The 21,567-nt window shown below is 46.0% G+C and overlaps 1 protein-coding gene across 2 annotated transcripts in view; it reads right to left on the bottom strand.

Moving 5' to 3' along the window:
* fancm (FA complementation group M) overlaps positions 1-21,567 on the bottom strand; it is a 39,094-nt gene that overhangs the window by 1,941 nt on the left and 15,586 nt on the right. The window contains exons 5-19 of one of the 2 annotated variants that reach the window (XM_054741653.2): positions 21,243-21,374; positions 19,776-19,908; positions 19,492-19,584; positions 19,288-19,392; positions 19,001-19,173; positions 18,547-18,753; positions 18,171-18,411; positions 17,948-18,096; positions 17,503-17,667; positions 1,339-2,899; positions 1,162-1,250; positions 680-748; positions 491-610; positions 213-375; positions 21-127 (exon numbers count right to left, since the gene is read on the bottom strand). In XM_054741653.2, the coding sequence (XP_054597628.2) occupies positions 21-127; positions 213-375; positions 491-610; positions 680-748; positions 1,162-1,250; positions 1,339-2,899; positions 17,503-17,667; positions 17,948-18,096; positions 18,171-18,411; positions 18,547-18,753; positions 19,001-19,173; positions 19,288-19,392; positions 19,492-19,584; positions 19,776-19,908; positions 21,243-21,374 (3,507 nt within the window). The remainder of the gene's footprint in view (positions 1-20; positions 128-212; positions 376-490; positions 611-679; positions 749-1,161; positions 1,251-1,338; positions 2,900-17,502; positions 17,668-17,947; positions 18,097-18,170; positions 18,412-18,546; positions 18,754-19,000; positions 19,174-19,287; positions 19,393-19,491; positions 19,585-19,775; positions 19,909-21,242; positions 21,375-21,567) is intronic. The other variant, XM_054741654.2, reaches the window with a different exon arrangement.

Below are 21,567 nucleotides of genomic sequence, written 5' to 3'. Positions count from 1 at the left end.
AGATCAGAAACAAAACATGCCTGAGAAAAAATGTCCATGTTGTGGTGGTTTCTGTAGGACATTTTGAATTTGCCCTGAGCTGCAGGGCTTCTCACCGACTTCAGATAAACTCCCTGCATCTCCGAGTCTGATGTAAAAACAGGAAGTCAGAGATTAAATGTCACTGTCTGGACTCCAAAACGCAGAGGCGCTAAAACCAAATAACAAGCTACCGTTCAGGCCCTGGGAGAGGTGTGTGTTGTCCACCACGAAGCCATCAAGAAACCGATTTTGGTCTTCATCGTCCTCTTCATCAGAGGAAACGTTTGCCCCACCCTCTTCCTCGGACAGCTCTGCCTCTTCATCCAGAAACTGACGCGCTTTCTGACGTTTGTTCTGAACAGAATGTGACCGTTTACTAAACATGAAGGTGTGGGATAGCGATCCCAGAGGAACGGGAACAGGCTCAAACTTTTACTGGATCTAAGTTATATTTGTATCTGTTGCTGACCTCATCTCGGACTTGTTGGATTTGTTTCCTTTTAGCCCCCGGTGCCGTTGTTCTGCGTGGTAACGTGGATTCATTCTGGAAATCATCGTCAGAAACCGCTTCACCCTGAGTTTCGTCAGTCTGGAGGAAAGAAAAACATCGCTCAAGGTCCCTGCTGGTCCACAGCATCAGCGTTAAAGAAAATCTTACCACGTTGAGTGCAAAAACACGTTTCCTCTTCACCACCACTGGAGAGTCCACATCACTTGTGCTCTTGGACTAGAACAAACAAAACAGTTTACACATGCAAAGCTGCGTATGTTTTGTCTTACTTTTGCATCAAGATGAGCCTCTCGACAACTGCTTCCTCTCTGGTGGTTACTATGACAACCACACGTACCTTAGCAATGACAGATCTGGTCTGCGTTGTTTCAGCATCAGATAAACGAAGACCTGATGTTTTTATTTAGGTACCAAACAGACTAACGGCAGCTGCAACCACGAGTCTTTAGAGGTTTAATGCAAACAAGCAGATTTTGTCCTTTTGAATGTTAGTATAAAGGAAAAGTGATTCAGTAGAGATGCACCGATACGAACATCTGGGCTGATATCGATATCTGATATTAATGATGAAATTACAATATAAAAAAATAAATAAATCCAATCATCTCTTAAATCGATGACTTGCTCACCAATTCTGGGGATGACAAGGGGTTGATCTTAATCTGTGGCCTTCTTTTGCGCAACACAACTTCCTCTTCGCTGTCGCTGTAGCACTCATCTGAGAGAACACACACACACACGCAGACATTTTCATATCAGCTTTAATGAGGACTGAGGGAGAATAAAGAATCATTTCATTAACAAACCTAGATGAGGAGGAGAATGGATTCTAACAGACTCTTGTCGTGAGACACTCTCCACTCCACAGGACGTCGGCCTGGCGAGACTCGACACGAGCGTCCGCCTCACCCCCGGTGATGTGATTGGAGACGAGAGTTCTCCACCTCTAGACGTTCTATGTTGCGGTATTTGTGGAGAGGAAACCTTGGATTCACTAAACAGTCTGGCGAAGTTATTACAAGGAGTGGATGACTTCGAAAGAGGTGGCAAGAATATGGACCGCTTAGTAGGAGACGAAGAGGGTGGTAAAACATCCGCCTCCGTCTCATCCTCAGAGTCCTCCAGGAAATAACCAAGGTCAAAGTTAACGGAGAAGAGATGGGAGCAGTCTGTTGATGAAGAATTTACATTTTGGGGATTGTCTGTGACATCTGATGTTCTGTGCCCCGTGCGCTCAGGTGATTGAGCAGTGCTGGATGCGTTCGTTTGATTCTTTGTATTTTCAGTGCTGTTTAAAACGGCTTTAGGACTCAGGGGTGTCCTGAGTTTGACATCATCCTCTGGAGTGGGAATTTCTGGAATTGTCATCTGCAGGAAGGCTTCATCATCCTCAAACAGATCTAAGCTGTCATCCATCTGGTGGCTGAAAACGCCTCCATCGTCCTTCTTGTCTTCATCTGTCGCGTCCGTCATTGACTCCTCCCTCTCTTTGATCGTGACAACTTCACTTTTTACTTCCTTAATTTTGCCAGCTGCCTTTAAAACAAAAGTTTCCTCCTTGAAGTCACTGTCAACATCTCTGACATCATCGGCGTCGTTATCCTCAAAAAGTTCCTCCCAGGTAGGACTGTTGGCAGCTGCGCTGAAAGGCCGCTCATCATTATCGCCCTCTCTGCACACTGCAGGTTTATTAGATTCACAGCCACCATCCATCTCGTCATCATCGTCCACATCCAGACTAAATCTGATAGAAAATGGCTGATCAGGGGGCCGAGGAGGAGGTGGAACATGTGGGGTGGCATCTTCTGCTTTGAAAATGTCCGTTAGTGGCGGTGGAGACCGGGAGAGAAGTTCAGCCACGTTGGCGAGGACGGCCCTCAGAGTCGTGTCTTCTCGCGGTTTGTTAGAATGGGACACTGGTTTTGAATTCCACGTGGGAAGGTAGAACATCGCCTCAAGTTCAACGTCTTCATCATGTTCATCAATTAGAGGCGACTTGTCTTGAATTAGCGGATCTCCAGAGGTTGGCTCTGCTTTTGTGACACTAATGATGGAACAGTCATTGTCATCGCTGTTTGACGGATGATCCTCGTGTTTGGGGTCGTCTGTGGCATCATCACAAGGTACCTCTTGTGGAACAAGAGGTCTTTGTTTTGTCTTGGAAAATAAGCATGCTGTACTTGTGCCCTCACTTTCCATTTCCTCATCTATATATTCCAGTTTAGACCAAGATGAGTGGGACGGTGTGGGTTTTCTGTTGGCTGTTTTACTGCAGATCTTTTTGGGCTTCTGTTTCTTCAGTTCACTTTTATTACTGTCCTCTGGATGAAGGTAAGGAAGAAGAGCCTGTTCGTAGTGACATTCACCCTGGGGATGAATAAGCACAAAGTCGAATAAGGTTTTCCTTATCAGATTCTCTTAACATGTACCATCAATACACTGAAATATCACAATATGTCGTTATAATATTTAGCTGATAATTAAAAGCAGTGCACTGTTATTTATATGGAGAATTTACATGCAAATATTTGCTGTATTCTTTTGATGTTGTGAAATTCAAACTCATCACCTAAGTGGCAGCTGTTTTTACTGTCTTCATTCTGATGAAACAAGATCTTCTGGGATTGCAATATTTATTGTATTGTCTTTCTGTAATGCGATATTTTTTGTACCGGCCCCCTGCATTGATGTATATATATATATATATATATATATATATATATATATATATATATATATTAGTATTGTATTGTCCTACTGTACTGTTATATTTACCGTACCATCCCCCTGTATTGTGAAATATATTGTTTAATTTCCCAGTATTGTCATACATATCATACCGCCCCCCCTCTATTGCGATATGTATATATGTATGTATATATAGTATCGCAATATTTACGGTAATGTCCCCATGTATTGCAATATATATCATATTGTCCTCATGTATTGCGATATTTTTTGTATCGTCCTGCCTGTATTGTGAATTATATTGTTTAATTTCCCAGTTTTGTCATACATATCATATCGTCTCCCCTATATTGTGTTTATGTTTATTATGTTTATTTATTTGGCAGATGCTTTTATCCAAAGCGACTTACAATTTATAACCTATAGGGCGTGTTGTGATCTGTGGGGGAAACCGGAGTCCCCGGAGGAAACCCACTCTTGCATGGGGAGAACACGCAACTCCACGCAGAAAGAACGCAGCCGAGTTTCGAACCTGCGACCTTCGTGCTGCGAGGCAACAGTGCTAACAACTGCGCCACCATGCAGCCTATATATATTGTACTGTCTTCTCAGTGTTGCGATATATACTGTATTGTGGCATATATTGTAGAATTTCCCTAGTATTGTGATACATATAATATTGTTTCCCTGTATTAAGACGTATACTGTAACGTAATATATTGTATTACCAGATTCTCGCTTATGCACACCCCTAGTAGTTACATTCAAACACCAGCATAAAAGTCCTCTTTAATCATCTCCTTCTTGCTGGACATTACAAACAAACATCATCTAACATCAGAACAATGTAACACCTGTCACTTAGACAAACATTTGACCTGGAAGTGATTCATCTAAAGTGGTTTCCAGCCAGCACCAACGGGGAGCCACAGAACCTGTGACCAGAATGAGGAAGACGCTCACTGGAGCAAGAAAAATATTGTTTTCCTTGCTAAATTAAATGCAGTGAAGCAGAATTAGAGAAGAGTTCATGCCCAAATAAAAATAAGGAAACAACTTCTAAACAGTGTTGCCAACTCGGCGACTTTGTCACTGTTCCTAACGACTTTTTGACCCCCCTCAACGACTTTTTTTCCAAAAAGCGCCTAGCGACAAACTTAGCGACATTTCTCAGGACCCGTTGCTACTTTCTGTAGAACTTTCATGTAGATATTCCCTACAGATTAGCAACAAAGAAACCGTTTGCACTCTGAACCGTTCTTCCGGGAGTAAGGAAAGAGAACGATAATCTGCGCATGTGCACGAGGACTGACCAATCATAAACCGTTTTCGGCCGGTCTGATTCGCTGAAGCTGCAGAGCTGGAGACCGCCGATTTACGTCTGCTGCTTTCATATTGCTGCAGGCTCACGCTTCTACTAGAGACGGCGCGGGCGTCAACCTGCCATCTCTGGTTCTGCAGCCGTCAGACACTTTGGTTTTTCCTGCATTTGGCAAATAAAGTCATCGGGAGTTTCAACTACCGTCCCGTTTACACACGCAGCTCTGTGGCTCATCTGAATTTCCTTCAGTGACACAGGGATGGTTATACTATGAGACACCCGCTCCCTTTTGCTCGGAGCGCCATTATTATCACGATGGAGAGAATACACAACAGAGAAGTTGAGAAACTATGAGGTGTAAAAAAACAGCTTTTTAGGAAAATGTCTGTGAGAATGAGGAGAGCAGGAGGTCTGAGTTATATCCTACAACAGAACTGTTTGGATCACCACACCATATCTGTTTTAATGCCACTTTATTGGTAGTTTTGGAATTTATTGTACATATCAAAGCAATTTGGGCCATTTTAATCATACTAATTAATAACTTTAACATATAACATAGTATTTATTTTCCTCCCTTTTAGTCCTATTATATATATATATATATATATATATATATATATATATATATATATATTAGATGCCATAGAGAAAACGAACGCTAATGTGGCGTGATGACGTCATCAATATGTAAATAAGCACGTGACGTCATCTGGCGACATCTAGTGACTTTTGGGGGGAACTTCAGCTACTTTCAGTCAAAAACAGTTGGCAACACTGCTTCTAAATATCACTAGAAGCTACAAATGTCTATGTGCTGGGAAAGTTAATCATGCCTACATTTCATTTGGTCTTTTTCAGAAATCTGAACAGCAAGAAGAGAACGCATTACCCCAATTACTCTACAGTCTCATTCCAAACTTTTAATCACCTACAGGGCATTAAAAGGACTGATTCTCACCACCGTTTCTGACCCAATACTTAAACAGGAACACAGTTTATATTTGCTGCTTTTCCATCAATGAAAATAAATCTAAGAAATAATTTACTGGCACACAAAGTTCAACTTGACCAAAAGAAGAATGTGTTAAATTCCAGTGGATGGCGAAAGCTTTCAGCACCGCTCAGAGTTATAACGCTGGTCCTGGCGTCGCCCGAGAGCACTTCCAGTTGTTCTGATTTCTGCACACACGACACTGCCTCCTTTAATCCTCCAACCAGACAAATGAGCTGGCAGGCCAACACCGAGCTGCTTGCTGCCATCACAATCTCTCATTAACATTTAACATTTTTCACGGAAGGTTAAATACTTTCCACTGAAAGCAAAGAAGCAAAATCTTTTTGGGTACAAAGAGCTATAATCCTCCCAATCTTTTAATTTTTATTTACTTCAGTTAAACAATGAAATCTTTATATTAGTTTTAGGAGGTGAAGTTGGTTTTTAAAGGTGTGTTAAATCTAACTGACCACATAAGGCGTTGTTTAAGGAATCATCTCCTACACGCCGGCAGCACCACAATTTCTGACTCGAAAAGGGAAGCTGTGAACTTACAGGTTGAAGCATTATTTTCACATGACCGCAATAGGTTGAGAATCTCTGATCTTCTGTCGAGGGTTTTAAATGTGAGAGTCCTAACAGTAATATAGGAACTTTGTTATTGAAATAAAAATTTAAAGGTCTCACTCATTTGTTTGATTCCAACATCTACTGTGATCACTAGTTTGAATGAATGCATTGAGTCTTTTTTTTTGTGGGGGAAAAAGCTCTTACACTCCTATTTCAGGGGGTAGAAGTTTGCTGGAGGAGTGGGTAACAAGATTACGAGTCTTATTAAAATTCATGACATGCAAAAATCTTGACCCTGATTGGCTAACAGAAAAGCTACTCTTTCTCCGCCTCTGTTCACTTTACTTTTCAGGTTGAAAAAATGCGATGCTGATGTTTTATCGCCACAAGCAACACAAGCCTGAATGTGTTTCACCATGTTGTGGAGTTGCTAACGCTAATGGTTAGCTTCTACCAGGTGAGACGTGCGCTGCTCTCTCCTGGACACAAAATCAACAACAGCCTTCTGTGGTCGCGAGGACTTGAATGCACGCTCATATATCTGTTTGGCTTTTTCTGACTCGATCGTTTTTCTGTCCATTTATGAATGAGTCTAATGCAGGCGATAGGGGCTGAAGACGACTTTTACATTCAGCCTGCCTGTGGACTTCAGAGTGACTGAACGAGACCTTTAAGTGTCATAACAGGTGCAAATTATAACCCTGATGAAACCACGCCACAGCGAAGGAAACAACCAAGGCATAAGAACAAAATTAAAAATAATATTGATAATAACTAGGGATGCACCAATATTAAATTTTAGGGCCGATACCGATATTAATATCATTATTATGGCCAATAACCATAAATGCCGATACCGATATACTGACATTAATGCTTCTAAAACCAGTAGACTTTATAGAATGAAAATTGCTAAAGCTGAATTATTACGAACACACACCACACACATTTATGCATCTGAGGTGATTACAATCACCGTCACATGACTAAACAAATACACATCACCCCCCATCACCCTCTGAAACAGGTAAACAAATGGAGACAAAATGGAACAAATATCGGTTGTTAATATCGGCCCTTGTTTTAATTATCAGGCCGATACCGATATGTTAAAAAGTTACTAACATCGGCAGATACCGATATCGATGCCGATATATTGTGCATCCCTAATAATAACTCAACAATAAGGAAAGGAGAAGAATGGTTTACAAACTCCTTCCTTTGGATGTGAAAACATCCATATTTACACTCTTCTGAAGAGAACCTCACAGTGGGTTAACCTGAATGTTTGCACCATTTATTAATGACCAGATTATGGTCTCTGGATTTAAGGATCTCACATCCCAAAATAACCTTCATGATTATGATGATGATGATGAGAGAAACAGAGAGAGAGGGAGCTTCAGAGACCAGGAGGTTTCACATGGCTGACACAGTTTTAAAATGCATGATGAAACAAAGTGGAAACTCCTCTCTGCTGATTATCTCACTGCACTATGTTAATCACATGAATTTGATGCCCGTGAGCTGGCCCAAAGAATGCATCGTCTGTGTTCATCCGCCTGCATGACTTTGTTTCCAAACAAGTCCTGAAGCATCTTTGATCTAAGACAGAAGGAGACAACTTAAACGGTTTGGATTAGAAACGTTTTAGTGCCAGAAACACGCTGAAATACTCTCAAGTATCAACAAGTGCCCAAACACAAATGTAAAACATGAGAAATCGCACGTATGATTCATACGACTCGGCCCTGAGACGTCGATAAGATAACTGCTCTAGTGCAACTCGCCCTCGTGAACACGTAATTACGAGGAACTAGTCTGAAAATACACCCTTCCATAACTACACCGCTCAGTTTCTTTTTGATCATCTTTGAATCTGTTGTCTGTTCTCCGTGTGCATGTAGGTCATTATGGGCTGACCTAAATCCGGCTTCCTGGCGTTATGTAACGGTTCACAGAACCGTTACATAATCACGTGCGAGGGGGCCTGCGTGCAAGCCCCCATGTCTCTTTGTTTAAAACAAAATGAACGAAATTAACAACGCTGCTGGAAAGTGGGCTGAAGGCCTCTGGAGCAACAGGAAATGTGGCGATTTAACTAAACAACGTTTGGGTGAAACTTTAGAAATATAATGAGCGTTCTCATATAATAAAAGGGATGAGGGGGGGGGGGGGGGTCAGGAGGTCGTTCTGCTGATTCAGCGTAAGCTTCATATAACCAACACAATGTTATGGGAATACGGACTACTTTTATGGAAGATGGGCAAACACTTCAGTAAGTTAGATGCATCAGAGCTGAAATTTATTGTTATAGAAAACTTTAAAATGTATTTTTATGAAGGTCTGATTCTTGTTTTCCTCACTTTGAAAATAAATCTTCATTCGTTTTAGTAATAAACAGCCTTTGGTTGAGTTTCAGTTCCTTCTAGGATTTTTTATTCATTTTAATAAAATTTAAGTTTTTTCCCTCATTCCATTTCCTAAATAGTCTGGAGACTGGGCTAAAAGAAAAAAAACTCAAAATCCCACATTCAAAACACCGTTTTGTGAAACAATGAGAAATAAAAGCTCATAGGGAGGTTGATGCCAGCAGCCTGCTGGCACTAATAGCAACACGAGGCCAGATAGAGTTGTGCAACACAAAAAACAACCTGCTGGATCTGGCATCTTTCTGGGTTAAACAGCAACAAAGAGAGAGTTTCTTAGAAAGATAAAACGGTTTTTAGAAATGAAGACAAGATTTCACCACTTTGTCAATGACTGCATGAGTTTAACTATTTTAAACAATAATGTTTGTGCAAAATCTGGCGTAAAACTGCTAGAAATTTGAACAGCTTTACTTTTATAGGTAATTTAGATCAAACGGGGGTCAAACTGGCTGGGCGACGTGAATCTTGTTTAATCGTTTTTATTTTTGTGGCGCTGCTACAACAGGTATGAGCGGTGTTCTGTGTTCTAGCTGTGCTTTTGTCCCACCTTGATCCATTTGTCAAATAAAAACTCTAATAAATACACATGAAAAAAATTATTTCCTTTAGTTTAACTTTAGAGTAACACATTTTAATGTTTTTGATGGTAAGATGTCATTTCCTGTCATGTTTACAAATATTACTGCACATTATATTTTTGTTTATTTTATCATTATTATTGAGAGGCACATTTTCCAATAAAAATTGTTAGAAAAAATTATAAATAGGAATACACCTCATCTACACGCACTAACACTGTACTGGAGCAGGCGGAGGGAGACTAGGGTCTTCGCCTTCGCACACCTCTGTTGTCGCTTGTCTTCCTGGGGCTGGAGGCTAGGAGGGGGAGCTGGCCATCATGTTGGGGTCTGGGGTGGTGGGATGCTTTGCTCGGCATTGGGCCTGCTCATCATCACCCCCAGCAGAAAGGGGCGAACTCTGGGAACCGGTGATGGTTGTACCCTTTGTGCAGCAGTATTGAGACCAGAGTGGATAGGGTGTGTATGGGGAGCATGAGTGGGTGTCTAGCCTTCATTTCTGTAAGTCTTAGGTTGTATGTGCATGTGAGAGCATGAGGGAGGGAGTGTGTGACTGTGTCTGTGTATGGCTGTATATGTCAGGTGGGGTCTTGGACTCCTCCCCTCTCCTCAGACTTCTTGTGCTACTATATATATATACAAGATTTTTGGAGTCTGCCTGATCGATCCCGGTGGCTGCCTGGTGGGATCTGAGTCCCTGGGCTCTGTTGGGTCCCCGGCGGGGCTGGTCGCTCCTGGGTCCCGGGTCGCTGGGTTCCGGGTCGCTTGGTTCCCGGTCGCTGGGTTCCGGGCTCGGCCGGCTTGGGGGTGGGAGGCTGTGGGCGAGCGTGTGGGCTTGCCGCTGATATCTCCCGGGACTGCGCCAGCTACTGGTTGTGACCCCCTGGGGCAATCCTCTGTGCCTCTCGAGAGGAGGCAGGGGCTTTTCTGGTTACAGTCTCCCTGGGGTCCCTGCGCTCTGGGGCAGCTCCTGAATCTCTGGGACTTGGAGCTCCCTCCATTTCCTACACATCTTTGGGGGACAGATCTGTGGCCCCTCACACTCTCTATTGGATGCTCCTATAGAGAAACCTCACGTATACATGCACGTGTACACACACAGGTGCTCACATGGTGCTCTCATAAGGATGGACTTGGGGCATTTTCAACACGTCTTAAGGCTGTGGTTGGCACTAAATGCACTGTGATTTATTGTGTGATTGTTCAATAAAACAATGTTGATTTTATATTTCCTCATCAGGTTGACGCAGTGACAGCTTGCTCTAGTTGTATTGTTTTGTGTTGTTTTTCCTCTTTCTGCAGGTCTAGAAGCAGACTCTTGTTCATTATTGATTGTTTATTTTTGTGGATTGATGTTCTATTTCGTCTAGTCTTAGCCCTTAAGCGAGCTGCTATTGGAAGGATGATCTCCGCATCAGCCAATCATGAAGAGCTTAAATGTACGCCCACCAATAGTGGGCCCCCTCGTGGTATATAACCGCAGTGACCCCACTGCTCGCCTCCTTTTTCTCTTCATGCCAAGCTGAGAGCTTCTTAAAGAGCAAATTTATCCAGAAAGAGCAAGATTATCCGAGAAGACTTACCAGCCATGTCCAGCGACGCCAGACCCTGCCTGACCTGCCAGTCGGGCTCCATTTCCAGCGGAGACCTGCACGCTAAGTGTGAGGTCTGTCTCGGGGCTCACCACGCTGGCCTGGCCTTGACCCCGCAGGCCTCGTGCCCGTTCTGTGCCGCTCTGCCCGTGGCAGAGAAGATTCGCCGGGTCGAGTACTTCACTCCCGCCGCCGACGAAGAATTTCCGGTGGCTGACTCGTACCCGCTGGACAAGGCGTTGGATTTCTTCGACGCCGGTCAGGAGCCGGCTGGCTTCAACCGGCTGGATGACGTCACCGACAGCGAGAACTACGACGAGGCGGCATCCCTCCTAGACATAACGGAGGTCGATGAGCTCCGCCCAGTGGGTCCTTCTGTCCCAGTGGCTTCTCGCTCCTCCCTGCCAGCAGTAAGAGCACTGCTCCAGGAGCTGCCCGCCATCATGTCTGCGGCAGCAGCCCACAAGGGGCTAGCTGTGCCAGAACCAGCCCCGCCTGAAGCGGATGATTTGGCGGGAATCTTCGGGGCAACTCAGACACGCTGTCTAGACCCTATTTGGCCGCGCTTTCCCGCTGCTATGAACTGCTGGTCTGCCGCCTTCTCCGAGCCTGCCAAGCTCAAGGCGCCAGTCTCCACCTATGCGCCCATCACCAAGGTCGAGGGGTTTTCCGACCAAGGCTGGCCGTCCGTTCCTCCGCTAGAGCCGGACTTGGCCTCGCTGTTTGGCGCCAAGAACCACCTCGCTTGCCCGCGAGCTGTTCCCGCTTCAAAACATGACCAGCTGCTGACGCGGCTCACCGACCGCGCACATCAGTGTGCCTTTCAGACCGGCGCTGCAGGGAATAACATCGCCCTCCTTGCCTTCGGCGTCTCGAGGATGATGGAGGAGCTGGAAGCCCCCGAGGAGTCGAAAGCCGTCATTACTAAGACTGCTGATGCTATCCTCAATTTGTGTGCTGCTGTGCTCACCGGTTCTGCTCGCATCGCTGCCTGGCAGACCCTCATCCAGCGAGCGATCTGGCTCAAGGCCCTGCCATCCATTCCGGAACATCTGCAAAGGGAGATGCTGGACGGCCCCATCACCACCGATGTTCTGTTTGGTCCCCATCTTAGGGGCGTCATTGAGAGGGCTCAGAAGATGGCCGAACTATCGGCTACGGTACGAGACCTGGTTCACCCTCGGTCAGCCTCGCACTCCGGCCGTTCTGCCAGAGGATGGGACGAACGGCGCGGAAGCTTCAAACGCCCAGCTGCACCGTCCGCTCCACGGAGCCGGCCTCCCGCTTCGGCTCCGCATCAGCGGGACCAGCGAGATGGCGGGCAACGGTTCCGGCGGGGCCAGCAGACGCCGTCTTGGCAGTCCCAGGTGCACGAGCCTCGCCGAAAACAGCCACGGAAGTGACTCTTTGGGGGGAATGTGTGTGTACATGATTGTAATGATGTTGATGTTGGTTTTGAAATAAAACCCAAAACATGTCACTCAAAGAGCACAATCCTACAGTCCTCCGCAGAATCCTCTGCCGAGTTCTCACACATGTTCCCCACACCAAGCACTGCTGCACGCATACATGTTCCTGCAGGCAGTCATAATATACGGCCAACCGTAAGGGTGCGCTCCATTTGCGCTCCGGCCCCAGCATCCGGCCGGGCCCAACTCTCCCAGCTCTCACTACATCGTCGGGTGGGGCGAGATGTCAGGTCGCTGTCTCGACCACGCGCGGCGGCACAGTGCGCGGCTTCATCCGCGGGCACTCTGTCGCCCCCGTGCACAGGCTCGGCTCCCACTCGTCCTTCACTCTCGGACTCCACGCTCCGTGGTGCGGACCAGCCTGTTCCAGCTGTTTCGCACTCGCCCTTTCGAGCGCAGCCCTCCATGGGTCGCCCCCAGTTCTCTGGTACGGGCGACGGCGGTAAGGGCGCATGCACAACCCTCAGTCGTTGCTCACGCGACCGCGCACACGCGTCCACTGTCGGAACGCGCGCACGAGTGGCGCCGCCTTTGTATCATGAGCAAATGGATTTCGGACACCATTCATTGCGGTCACACACTTCATTTTCAGGTCACTCCACCTCCCTTCAACGGGATCGTGGAGACGACGTTCACATCGCAAGTACAGTCTCAGGCCCTAGAGCTGGAGTTGCGGGAACTTCTGTCCAAGTACGCTATTTCACGAGTCCCTCGCGGACAAGAGCTCTCGGGCTTCTACTCCCGCTACTTCATAGTACCGAAGAAGTCGGGAGGAATGAGACCGATTCTCGACCTGTCCCTGTTCAACTGCTCCATAGCAGTAATGCATTTCCGCATGTTAACGATGAGACAAGTCCTGGAATATGTGCGCCCCGGGGATTGGTTCACGTCAATCGACCTGAAAGACGCATACTTCCACATACCAGTAATTCCAAATCACCGGAAGTTTCTGCGTTTTTCGTTCAAGGGAGTTCAATATCAGTTCAATCGCCTCCCTTTCGGCTACTCGCTAGCCCCGCGCACCTTCTCCAAATGTCTGGAGACCGCGCTGCAGCCACTGCGCACGGAGGGAATGAGGGTTTTATTTTACTTGGACGATCTTCTCCTGTGCGCTCGGTCCAAGGACGAGGCGTCACGGCAAACCAGGAGGTTGACAGAGCATCTGTCGACCCTGGGGTTTTCTATAAACTGGGAAAAGAGCTCCGTTCTTCCATCCCAGTTGATTGTGTATCTCGGGGTGGAGTTGGACGCCTCCCTAATGAGAGCACGTTTGTCGCCTGCAAGAGCGGCAGATCTCTCCACGGTGATCTCCCGTGTACAACCCCGCAAGATCGTGAGAGCCCTGTTAGTCATGAAACTCCTGGGCATGATGTCCGCAGCCCATTCGGTGGTGCCGCTAGGCTTGCTGCACACGAGGCGCTTGCAACGTTGGTTCACCCGCCTCCGGGTGCACCCGATACGTCAGAAGAGACGTATGTTGAGGATTCCCCCTTCAGTGGGCGGGGACCTCGCTCACTGGGGGAACCCCTGCATCCTCTCACGCGGGGTTCCCATCGGACGTCCTGCGTCACACGTATCTGTGTTTACGGATGCGTCACTGTCGGGGTGGGGGGGCACGTGCTTGTCCCATACGGTGGCAGATCGTTGGCCCTCCCACACGCACGAGCATATAAATGTGTTGGAGCTTATGACAGTGAGGAATGTGATCAGACACTTTGCTGCCCTTCTCGAGGGCCGTCATGTCGAAGTTCACACAGACAACCAGGTGGCGGCAGCCTACATAAATCGCCAAGGGGGAGTTCGATCCCTCCCTCTGTTGCGTGTCGCCACAGATTTACTGTGTTGGACACATGTCCACCTGCTGTCCATCAGAGCCATCTACATTCCGGGGGTCCTGAATGTAGCGGCAGACATCCTGTCGAGAGGGGGACCCCGCGACTCCGACTGGCGTCTGCATCCCGCACTGATATCACAGATCTGGATCAGGTTCGGGGAACCGTCTGTGGATCTGTTTGCGGCTCGCGAAAACGCTCAGTGTCGCCTGTGGTTTTCCCTGAGTCCCCGGGACGGACCTCCGCTCGGGGCGGACGCCTTCTCACACCAGCCCTGGCCTCGAGCGCTCCTTTATGCGTTTCCGCCAGTCCCTCTGATTCCCCGTCTCTTAGACCGAATTCGGTCGGAACGGCTCTCGGTGATTCTGGTGGCTCCCAGGCGCTTGTCCGCGTCATGGTTTCCGGACCTGCAAGCGCTAGTGTCCGGCTCCCCGTGGAGGCTCCCGTGGAGGGCGGACGCCCTTCTCCAGGCGGATGGAATAATCAAACATCCTCCGGAAATAGGCCAACGGTTGTGGGTCTGGCCGCTGAGCGGTCACGCTTAGAGGCTTCTGGGCTGCCGCATGATGTGGTCGCCACAATTCAGAGTGCGCGGGCGCCCTCTACCATTGCGTCTTACGCTGCTAAATGGGCAGCTTTCCAGAAATGGTGCACAGAGCGGAATGTTCAAGCGCTCTCCTGCCAGCTGGCGGATGTCCTATCGTTTCTGCAGATACTGATGGACAGGGGCCTCGCATTCAGCACTATTAAAACATATGCTGCAGCTATCTCATCCTGTCACCAAGGGTTTGGAGATAGATCTGTTTTCAATCATCCCCTCACAAAACGTTTTCTAAAAGGTGTCAGGAGGAACAGACCTGTGTCCCGCCCGCTTTTTCCCCAGTGGGATCTAACGGTGGTTCTGCACGGCTTATCCAAAGCCCCATTTGAACCCTTGGACCAGGTCTCACTCAAGTTCCTGTCACTTAAAACTGCATTGCTGCTAGCGCTAGCATCAGTTAAGAGAGTGAGTGACCTGACCGCCCTTTCAGTGGCTCCCGCATGCCTCAGGATCCGGGAAGATGGCGGTTCTGCTGTTTTATGCCCCAATCCAGCCTTTGTGCCCAAAAGCATTAATGCTTCCTTCAAATCCAGGTCAATTTCATTGGCTGGACTTTTTCCTCCTCCCCATAATTCTGAGGAGGAAGCGGCTTCTCACCTTCTCTGCCCGGTGCGCGCGCTTGTACGGTATGTGTCACGCACTTCGGAGATTCGTCGTTCACAAAACCTGTTTGTGCACTACAGGGAGTCTTCCCTTGGTCAGGCGCTGTCGACCCAGCGTCTTTCGCACTGGCTGTGTGAAGCCATTTCCCTCGCTTACACGTCATCGGGGCAGGATTCCCCTGAGGCACTCAGGGCTCACTCAGCCAGGGGGATTTCCTCTTCGATGGCGCTCCACAGTGGTGTGTCGATGGAAGACATTTGTCAGGCTGCTTCATGGGCTTCATCCTGTTCCTTTACTCGTTATTATTTACGAGATGTGTCTTCAGGTTCCATCACTCGTTCAGTGCTTGGACCCCAGCAGGCTGAATGAATGCTTATGGCACCTCATTGGCCTTGCTGAGATGGATGTCATCCTCTCGTGGATGATGTTTTTTTTAGTGAGGGCCCCTCTCTTATCGTGGCTGCCTCAGTCTTTAAGCCTGGTCTGAGGCTGAACGTCCCTCACTAAAGGAGATTAATTGGGTGTGTCCATTGGTTGTGTTAACCAGTGTGGCGTAAACCCATCCAGCTGCGCTTTTTTCCAATAGCAGCTCGCTTAAGGGCTAAGACTAGATGAAACAGAACGTTGGTTACGTATTGTAACCCCAGATTCTATGAGTCTAGTCGCAGCCCTTAAGCCACTTGGCCCCACTGGTTTTGATGGAATAAGAGCCATTGGAGGCGAGCAGTGGGGTCACTGCGGTTATATACCACGAGGGGGCCCACTATTGGTGGGCGTACATTTAAGCTCTTAATGATTGGCTGATGCGGAGATCATCCTTCCAATAGCAACTCGCTTAAGGGCTGCGACTAGACTCATAGAATCTGGGGTTACAATACGTAACCAACGTTTTATCTCCAAAAATAACTAAATCCTGAAGGAATTCTGCCATTTTGTGAAGTTGCTAATGCTAACAGTTAGCTTCTACTGGCTGAGATGTGCTCTGCTTTTTCCCGGACGCTAAAACAACAACATCCCGAGACCACAAATGCCAATTTGACAGTGTGACGTAGATCTGTCAAGCTTTTCTAATCCGAGCGCTTCCTCTTCTATTTTCTATCTGCGTCTAAAGCAGGAAATAGGCGTAGAAGACTATTTTCCCATTTAGCCTGCATGTTAACCTCGGAGTGACCAATCATATTTAAAAAATAGCAAGTAAAAATGGGTTCTCAGTGAACTTGGTCTTTAATATTTTTGCCAAAATAACAATGTGATGCAAAACTGAGTCACATCAAGGTTTATAAAACATTAAATTCAGCAAAATTAACACATTTTAGTTTTGCTTTTTCAGAGACTAAATGTATTTTATTACCTGGAGCATTTGAGACATTAGCTGCCCACTAGTCCTGCTTTGTTTGTACAGGTGGGATCATTTTCCTGAGTGAGGTACAGATCCAGAGAAGGAGCTCACTTTACTGTAATCTCTCACCCAGATTCAGGGATTTGGATAAAATCGTGGGTCTTAAAGTTGACACAAAGCAGATGGTGTGACCAGGAGGACCACGTTTTAAAGAAATTCACTCATACGTGTTGATGAGTAATGAGAGCGTATTGACTAAAAGCTGATTATAAAACTGCTAACTTAAATACTGCTGTGAGATGAGAAAACCAGAACAAAGAAACTAAAACCAGAAAACATCCTGCTTTAATGATAAATATGGTGAAAAGGGTCAGTTTTTGCTAACTACTGCAGAAAAACTGACAAAAATGTGAAAACTGATCTGAAATAAGATCAAAGTTCAGAAAAAGGTTAAACCATCTTAAAAGTAAAGCAGCTGTTATGTTTAGTGCTTTAAAAAACTCATCTGGTATCTTTTTTGGTGAATAGAACTGAGGACAGAGAAGACACCCCCCCAAGTGTAGAACAAACCCTGCTGTTTTATTTTGAACTAATTTTCCTTAATAGAGTCTGTTTATCTTTCCAGGAACTTGCCACAGACGTCAAAACGACTAATTTAGCAACTCACAACAAACCATGGTTGTATGTTCACAGGCGACTCCTCTCATCCTTACAAAGTTTGCTTTTCCCTTCACGTAAACGCACACGGACCTCTTACAAAACCAGCCAGGATTTACAAAAGGGGCTTGGAAGTGTTTTACGAAACCATTTTTCCCATCCCCGGGAACCCGATCGGCGTGCACGCTGAATTAGTGGTCGTATAAACTTTAATCTGATTTATTTCTGAAGCTGTTTGTTTGTTTGTTCGGGTGACCTTAAATGAACTCCTTTCGATTTCCAGTGGCTTACCTCATTTTCCTCTCTCATGCCATCTATGAGCTCCATCACCTTAACAAAGTGGTAACAGCGGAGGGAATGGTCGACAGCGTGGAAAGGAAGTGCTTTGTGTTGCCAGTGTCTCCATTCCCACAAAGACAGCTCTCTGGACGGTGGTCTGTCCAGGGACGTGTCCTCCTTTCACAGAAAAATGAAGCACTATTTATGCATAAAAACCTTAAAATCAAGCCAAACCTGGAAAATCCAGTAGATATTTCCAGCTAAGACTTCCAAACTGTTGCTTGGAAGTTTTGTTCTCATGAATGATTGCAGCTACAGTTGCTGTGTGACTAATAAACTCCAAAATATCTTCGTTTTAAACCATTTATGTGGAATTTTGCGTCCCACCCCGAGACTCGGATTGGCAAACACATTTTCTGCTTCACAAAAGCCAAAGAAACGGGAAATAGGAAGAGACCTGAGGTTCCGGGTCACTGGGTATCGACAGGAAGTGGGATGGTTTCAGGGTTGGATGAGCTTCATGGTCCTCCAGCTTCATGGTGGACGCCCACAGAGAATATTCTGAGCTGCTCAGAAAGCCGTCTGATGACTGATTGCCTTGTTGGACTGAAAAACACACATGCACATGAAACTACATAAAAGTAAACTCACACGGCGTCTGCTTCAGCTGTGAAACTCACACAGGTTTTGCGGATGAATGAGGGACGCCCGTCCCTCTGAGTTGGACCGCCGACCCCTGGCTGACCTCCTGCTGCTCTCTCGGTGGTCAAACTGTCCACAGGTGATGTGCATCTTGTGGAGTCTGGGGTTGACCCCCTCAGGCAGCATCCGGGGACTATTTGGGTACATATGGAAGCCATTTTTATTGCTGGTGATGGACTTGTACACACTGCGCTTGTTGCTCTGGCTCTGGTTGTACGTCTGTGGGAGACAAAGGGAATCTTTCTGTTAGGATCGCTGAGCTTTGGGTGTGTTTATCATCACACACTGTGCAGATTCAAGCTCTGTTAGAATAAATGTGGGTTCTGTAGATGCGGGTAACTGAGGAGAGCTCACCCTCTCCTCCCGCCCCTCTGCGAGGATGACCACGATGCGCCCGCGCCGCTTCCGTCCAGTCCGTCCCATTCGCTGCACAAGGCGGATAGGGTTCTTCTGTGCATCAAAGCAGACAATGAGGTCCACCTCTCCAATATCCAGCCCCTCTTCCCCCACGCAGGTCGACACCAGCGTGTTAAATCCTCCCTGTCGGAACCGCTGCACCACCTGACACACGAGCGAAAAGAAGATTGTTGTCTTTTTATCTAAGGATGTGATTTAAAGTCAACGAGTAACCATGAGTTGAAATCTGATCATTAACAGTAAAGTCCTCCTTGAACTGCTCTTTTCTGCAGGATTACATCTGTTATAAAAGGCCTCGACACCGACCTAAGTCCAGGTAAAGAGTTTATAATCTTTTATTATATTTTATTATACAAATACTTTGTGTTCAAGGCATAAAAACACTTCTTACCTCCAGCTGCTCCTTCTGGGTAAAGCCTTTCACCCCTTTTCCAGCCGAGGCTTGGCCCATGAATGTCATGACCCTGATCAGCGGAGCGTGGCGGTTCAGCATCGCTGCGATCTCCTGGACGCTCTCCCGAAAAGATGAAAAGATCATCACACGTGTGCTCGCTCCCTCAGAACCTGATCCGAGACGATGAGATGCAGAGTCACTCATTTTGTTTCTAACTCTTCAAATCCAATGTAATGCTGAGGTTAGATTTGAGCGCTAAGCTTGAACAGATACGTCATTGTCACCATTAGTGTCTGCTGAGCTCTCAGCACAGCCTCTAAAGTGCTGCAAAACCACCTCCTCCAGCTTCTCCAGTTTGGGATGACTGTAGACGAACAGTTCTTCTGGACCTGGAAGCAGTTGTGACATCAGGATTTTGGTTAATATAATAACTAAGACAATCAGACTCTTATTTCTGGAGTTGTGTGGTTAGAAATGGCATCACACACCAGCAGGTGGCTTCAGAAACACTGTCTCCATCTCATGATACAGGTCCATGAACATGGGAGTTCTCTGGAGCTCATTCTTGGCCCGTGACATCTCTGAGTAGAAAAGAAAAATACTCAGCAACTGACACAAGCCCCCAAAGATGTGTGGACATCAAAAGTTAATGAGTGAAAGGATGGAGCTAAAAGGGACAAAAGTGAAGAGAGAATGTTCCTCTTGTGCACCTCAAGCCTTTCTGTAGGTAAAACACACAAGAAACTGAAATTTAGGGAGTAAAAAGACTAACCTCTGGACCCGTCCATGATTCCTTGGACGTAAAAGAAAAGCGACCTGAGGCCCATCTGCATCAGCAGCTCATAGCCGTGATACAGGCTGATGCAAAGGGCAAAGTCACCCTCCAGCATTCCCAGCTGATGAACCTGTAGACAGCAAAATGACACGTCAGCCGTGATGCTCCCTTAATGTAAACGTCATTTAAATGCCTCATCGTCATCAATATTAGTGCCATTAAGTTTGTGAAAGATTTGGGGGATTTGCAGTTGGGTGTGATAACTCTGGTATTTGTTTCAGTTGTATTTGCTGATTATTTTTGTTGTTTTATTTTAAAGTTACAAACAGCTAGGGAAGCAAAAATATCTCATTTTTAAAAGAAATAACACTATAGGCTGCAGATTTAAAATTGTGCACTGAATTATTTTACCTACTTCTCCCATCTAATGGTTGAAAGCGGAATTGTAACTTTTGTAAAAAAAAAATTTAAAAAAACTGCCGCAGTTTGTTGTAGCTACGCTAACAACAAGCTAATGATGAGCCAACTGAAACTAAAATAGGCCATCAAGTAAAAAGATTCACACCGTTGGACAAAAAATATTCTTAGTCCAGCAACAAAGCCAGGTCACCATCAGTCCATGGTTTCGTAGTCTACTTTAGCTTCCTCAAATGACAGTGGGCCACGCAGCTGTTCACCCTGGATTTAGCTCTTTGCTTCGCCTTCAAAAACATTACTCTCTTACTTTTACTTCCAGGCTCCGCCGTGATGCCAAAAGAAACCAAAAATTTTCATCTTCTTGTGCTTTATATATACGGTCGGCAAACTGAGAAATCAAGCTACTAGCCTTTAACAACTTCGTCAACTTTCTAATTAACATTAAAAAAAGGTCACACATGGCTTAGACTGGTTGGCTTGCTACTTTTGACACCTAAGCTGTCTTTATTCAACAACAAGGTTTAGTTGCAGGTCTCAAGGGGAGCGAGCCTTTGCATTACTGGCCTCAAGACTCTGGAACAAACTCACACTAGATATTACACAGTCATCTACTGCCTGGAGTTTTAAAGCTAAACTGAATAAAAATTACAAATCTAGTTAATTTAATTCTTTTTTGTACTCTTTTGGTTTAATTGCTATTTTTCTGGTGATATTCTTGGATTTTCTGTTTTGTTTTTAAGCATTATGTGCATTTAGATTTTATTGCTTTTAGTGGTTTTTTTTTAATGTCTTATGACATCCATTTTTAGTACGGTCTTATTGTTGTCTCTAACTTTAATGTATATGATCAATGATTTTATCATGTACTGCACTTTGGACCGCCTTGGCTGGTGGCATTAAGGTGCTTCATAAGTAAATTAATGAAATAAAATAAAATGAACAAGAAAAAAGGTCGGTTTAGTTTCTAGGTCCTCTTTAAGATCAAACAAAGCTTGACACAAGGGGTTAACTTTTAAATTATGCTAAATATTTATGTTGAGTACGTGCCTTGATGTGTGGTGGCGGGTTCTTGCGGAACTGATCTCGAGCCAGAATGAGCTGGTATTTGCTGAGAGTCCGCAGTTCTTTGTGGGCCATCACGCGGTTCTGAACAAGACGAGACATGAACTTCTCCAGCACCTGGCAGGAGGGACAAACATCAATGTAGGTCATCAACAACAGCGTGTTTTCTCTTACTGTACACAGCCTGGCACCCTGCTGATTCACAGAAAAACTACAAGCATGGCCTTTCAAACACACAAAGGAGTTGCTGCTGCTGCCGTAAGTTGACAGTAAACACTGAATGAGATGTGTCGAATTCTTTGTTCCTTTC

The sequence above is a fragment of the Nothobranchius furzeri genome, chromosome 18, assembly GCF_043380555.1.
Source record: "Nothobranchius furzeri strain GRZ-AD chromosome 18, NfurGRZ-RIMD1, whole genome shotgun sequence".
Taxonomy (NCBI): domain Eukaryota; kingdom Metazoa; phylum Chordata; class Actinopteri; order Cyprinodontiformes; family Nothobranchiidae; genus Nothobranchius; species Nothobranchius furzeri.
This window is presented reverse-complemented; position numbering and strand designations above follow the sequence as displayed.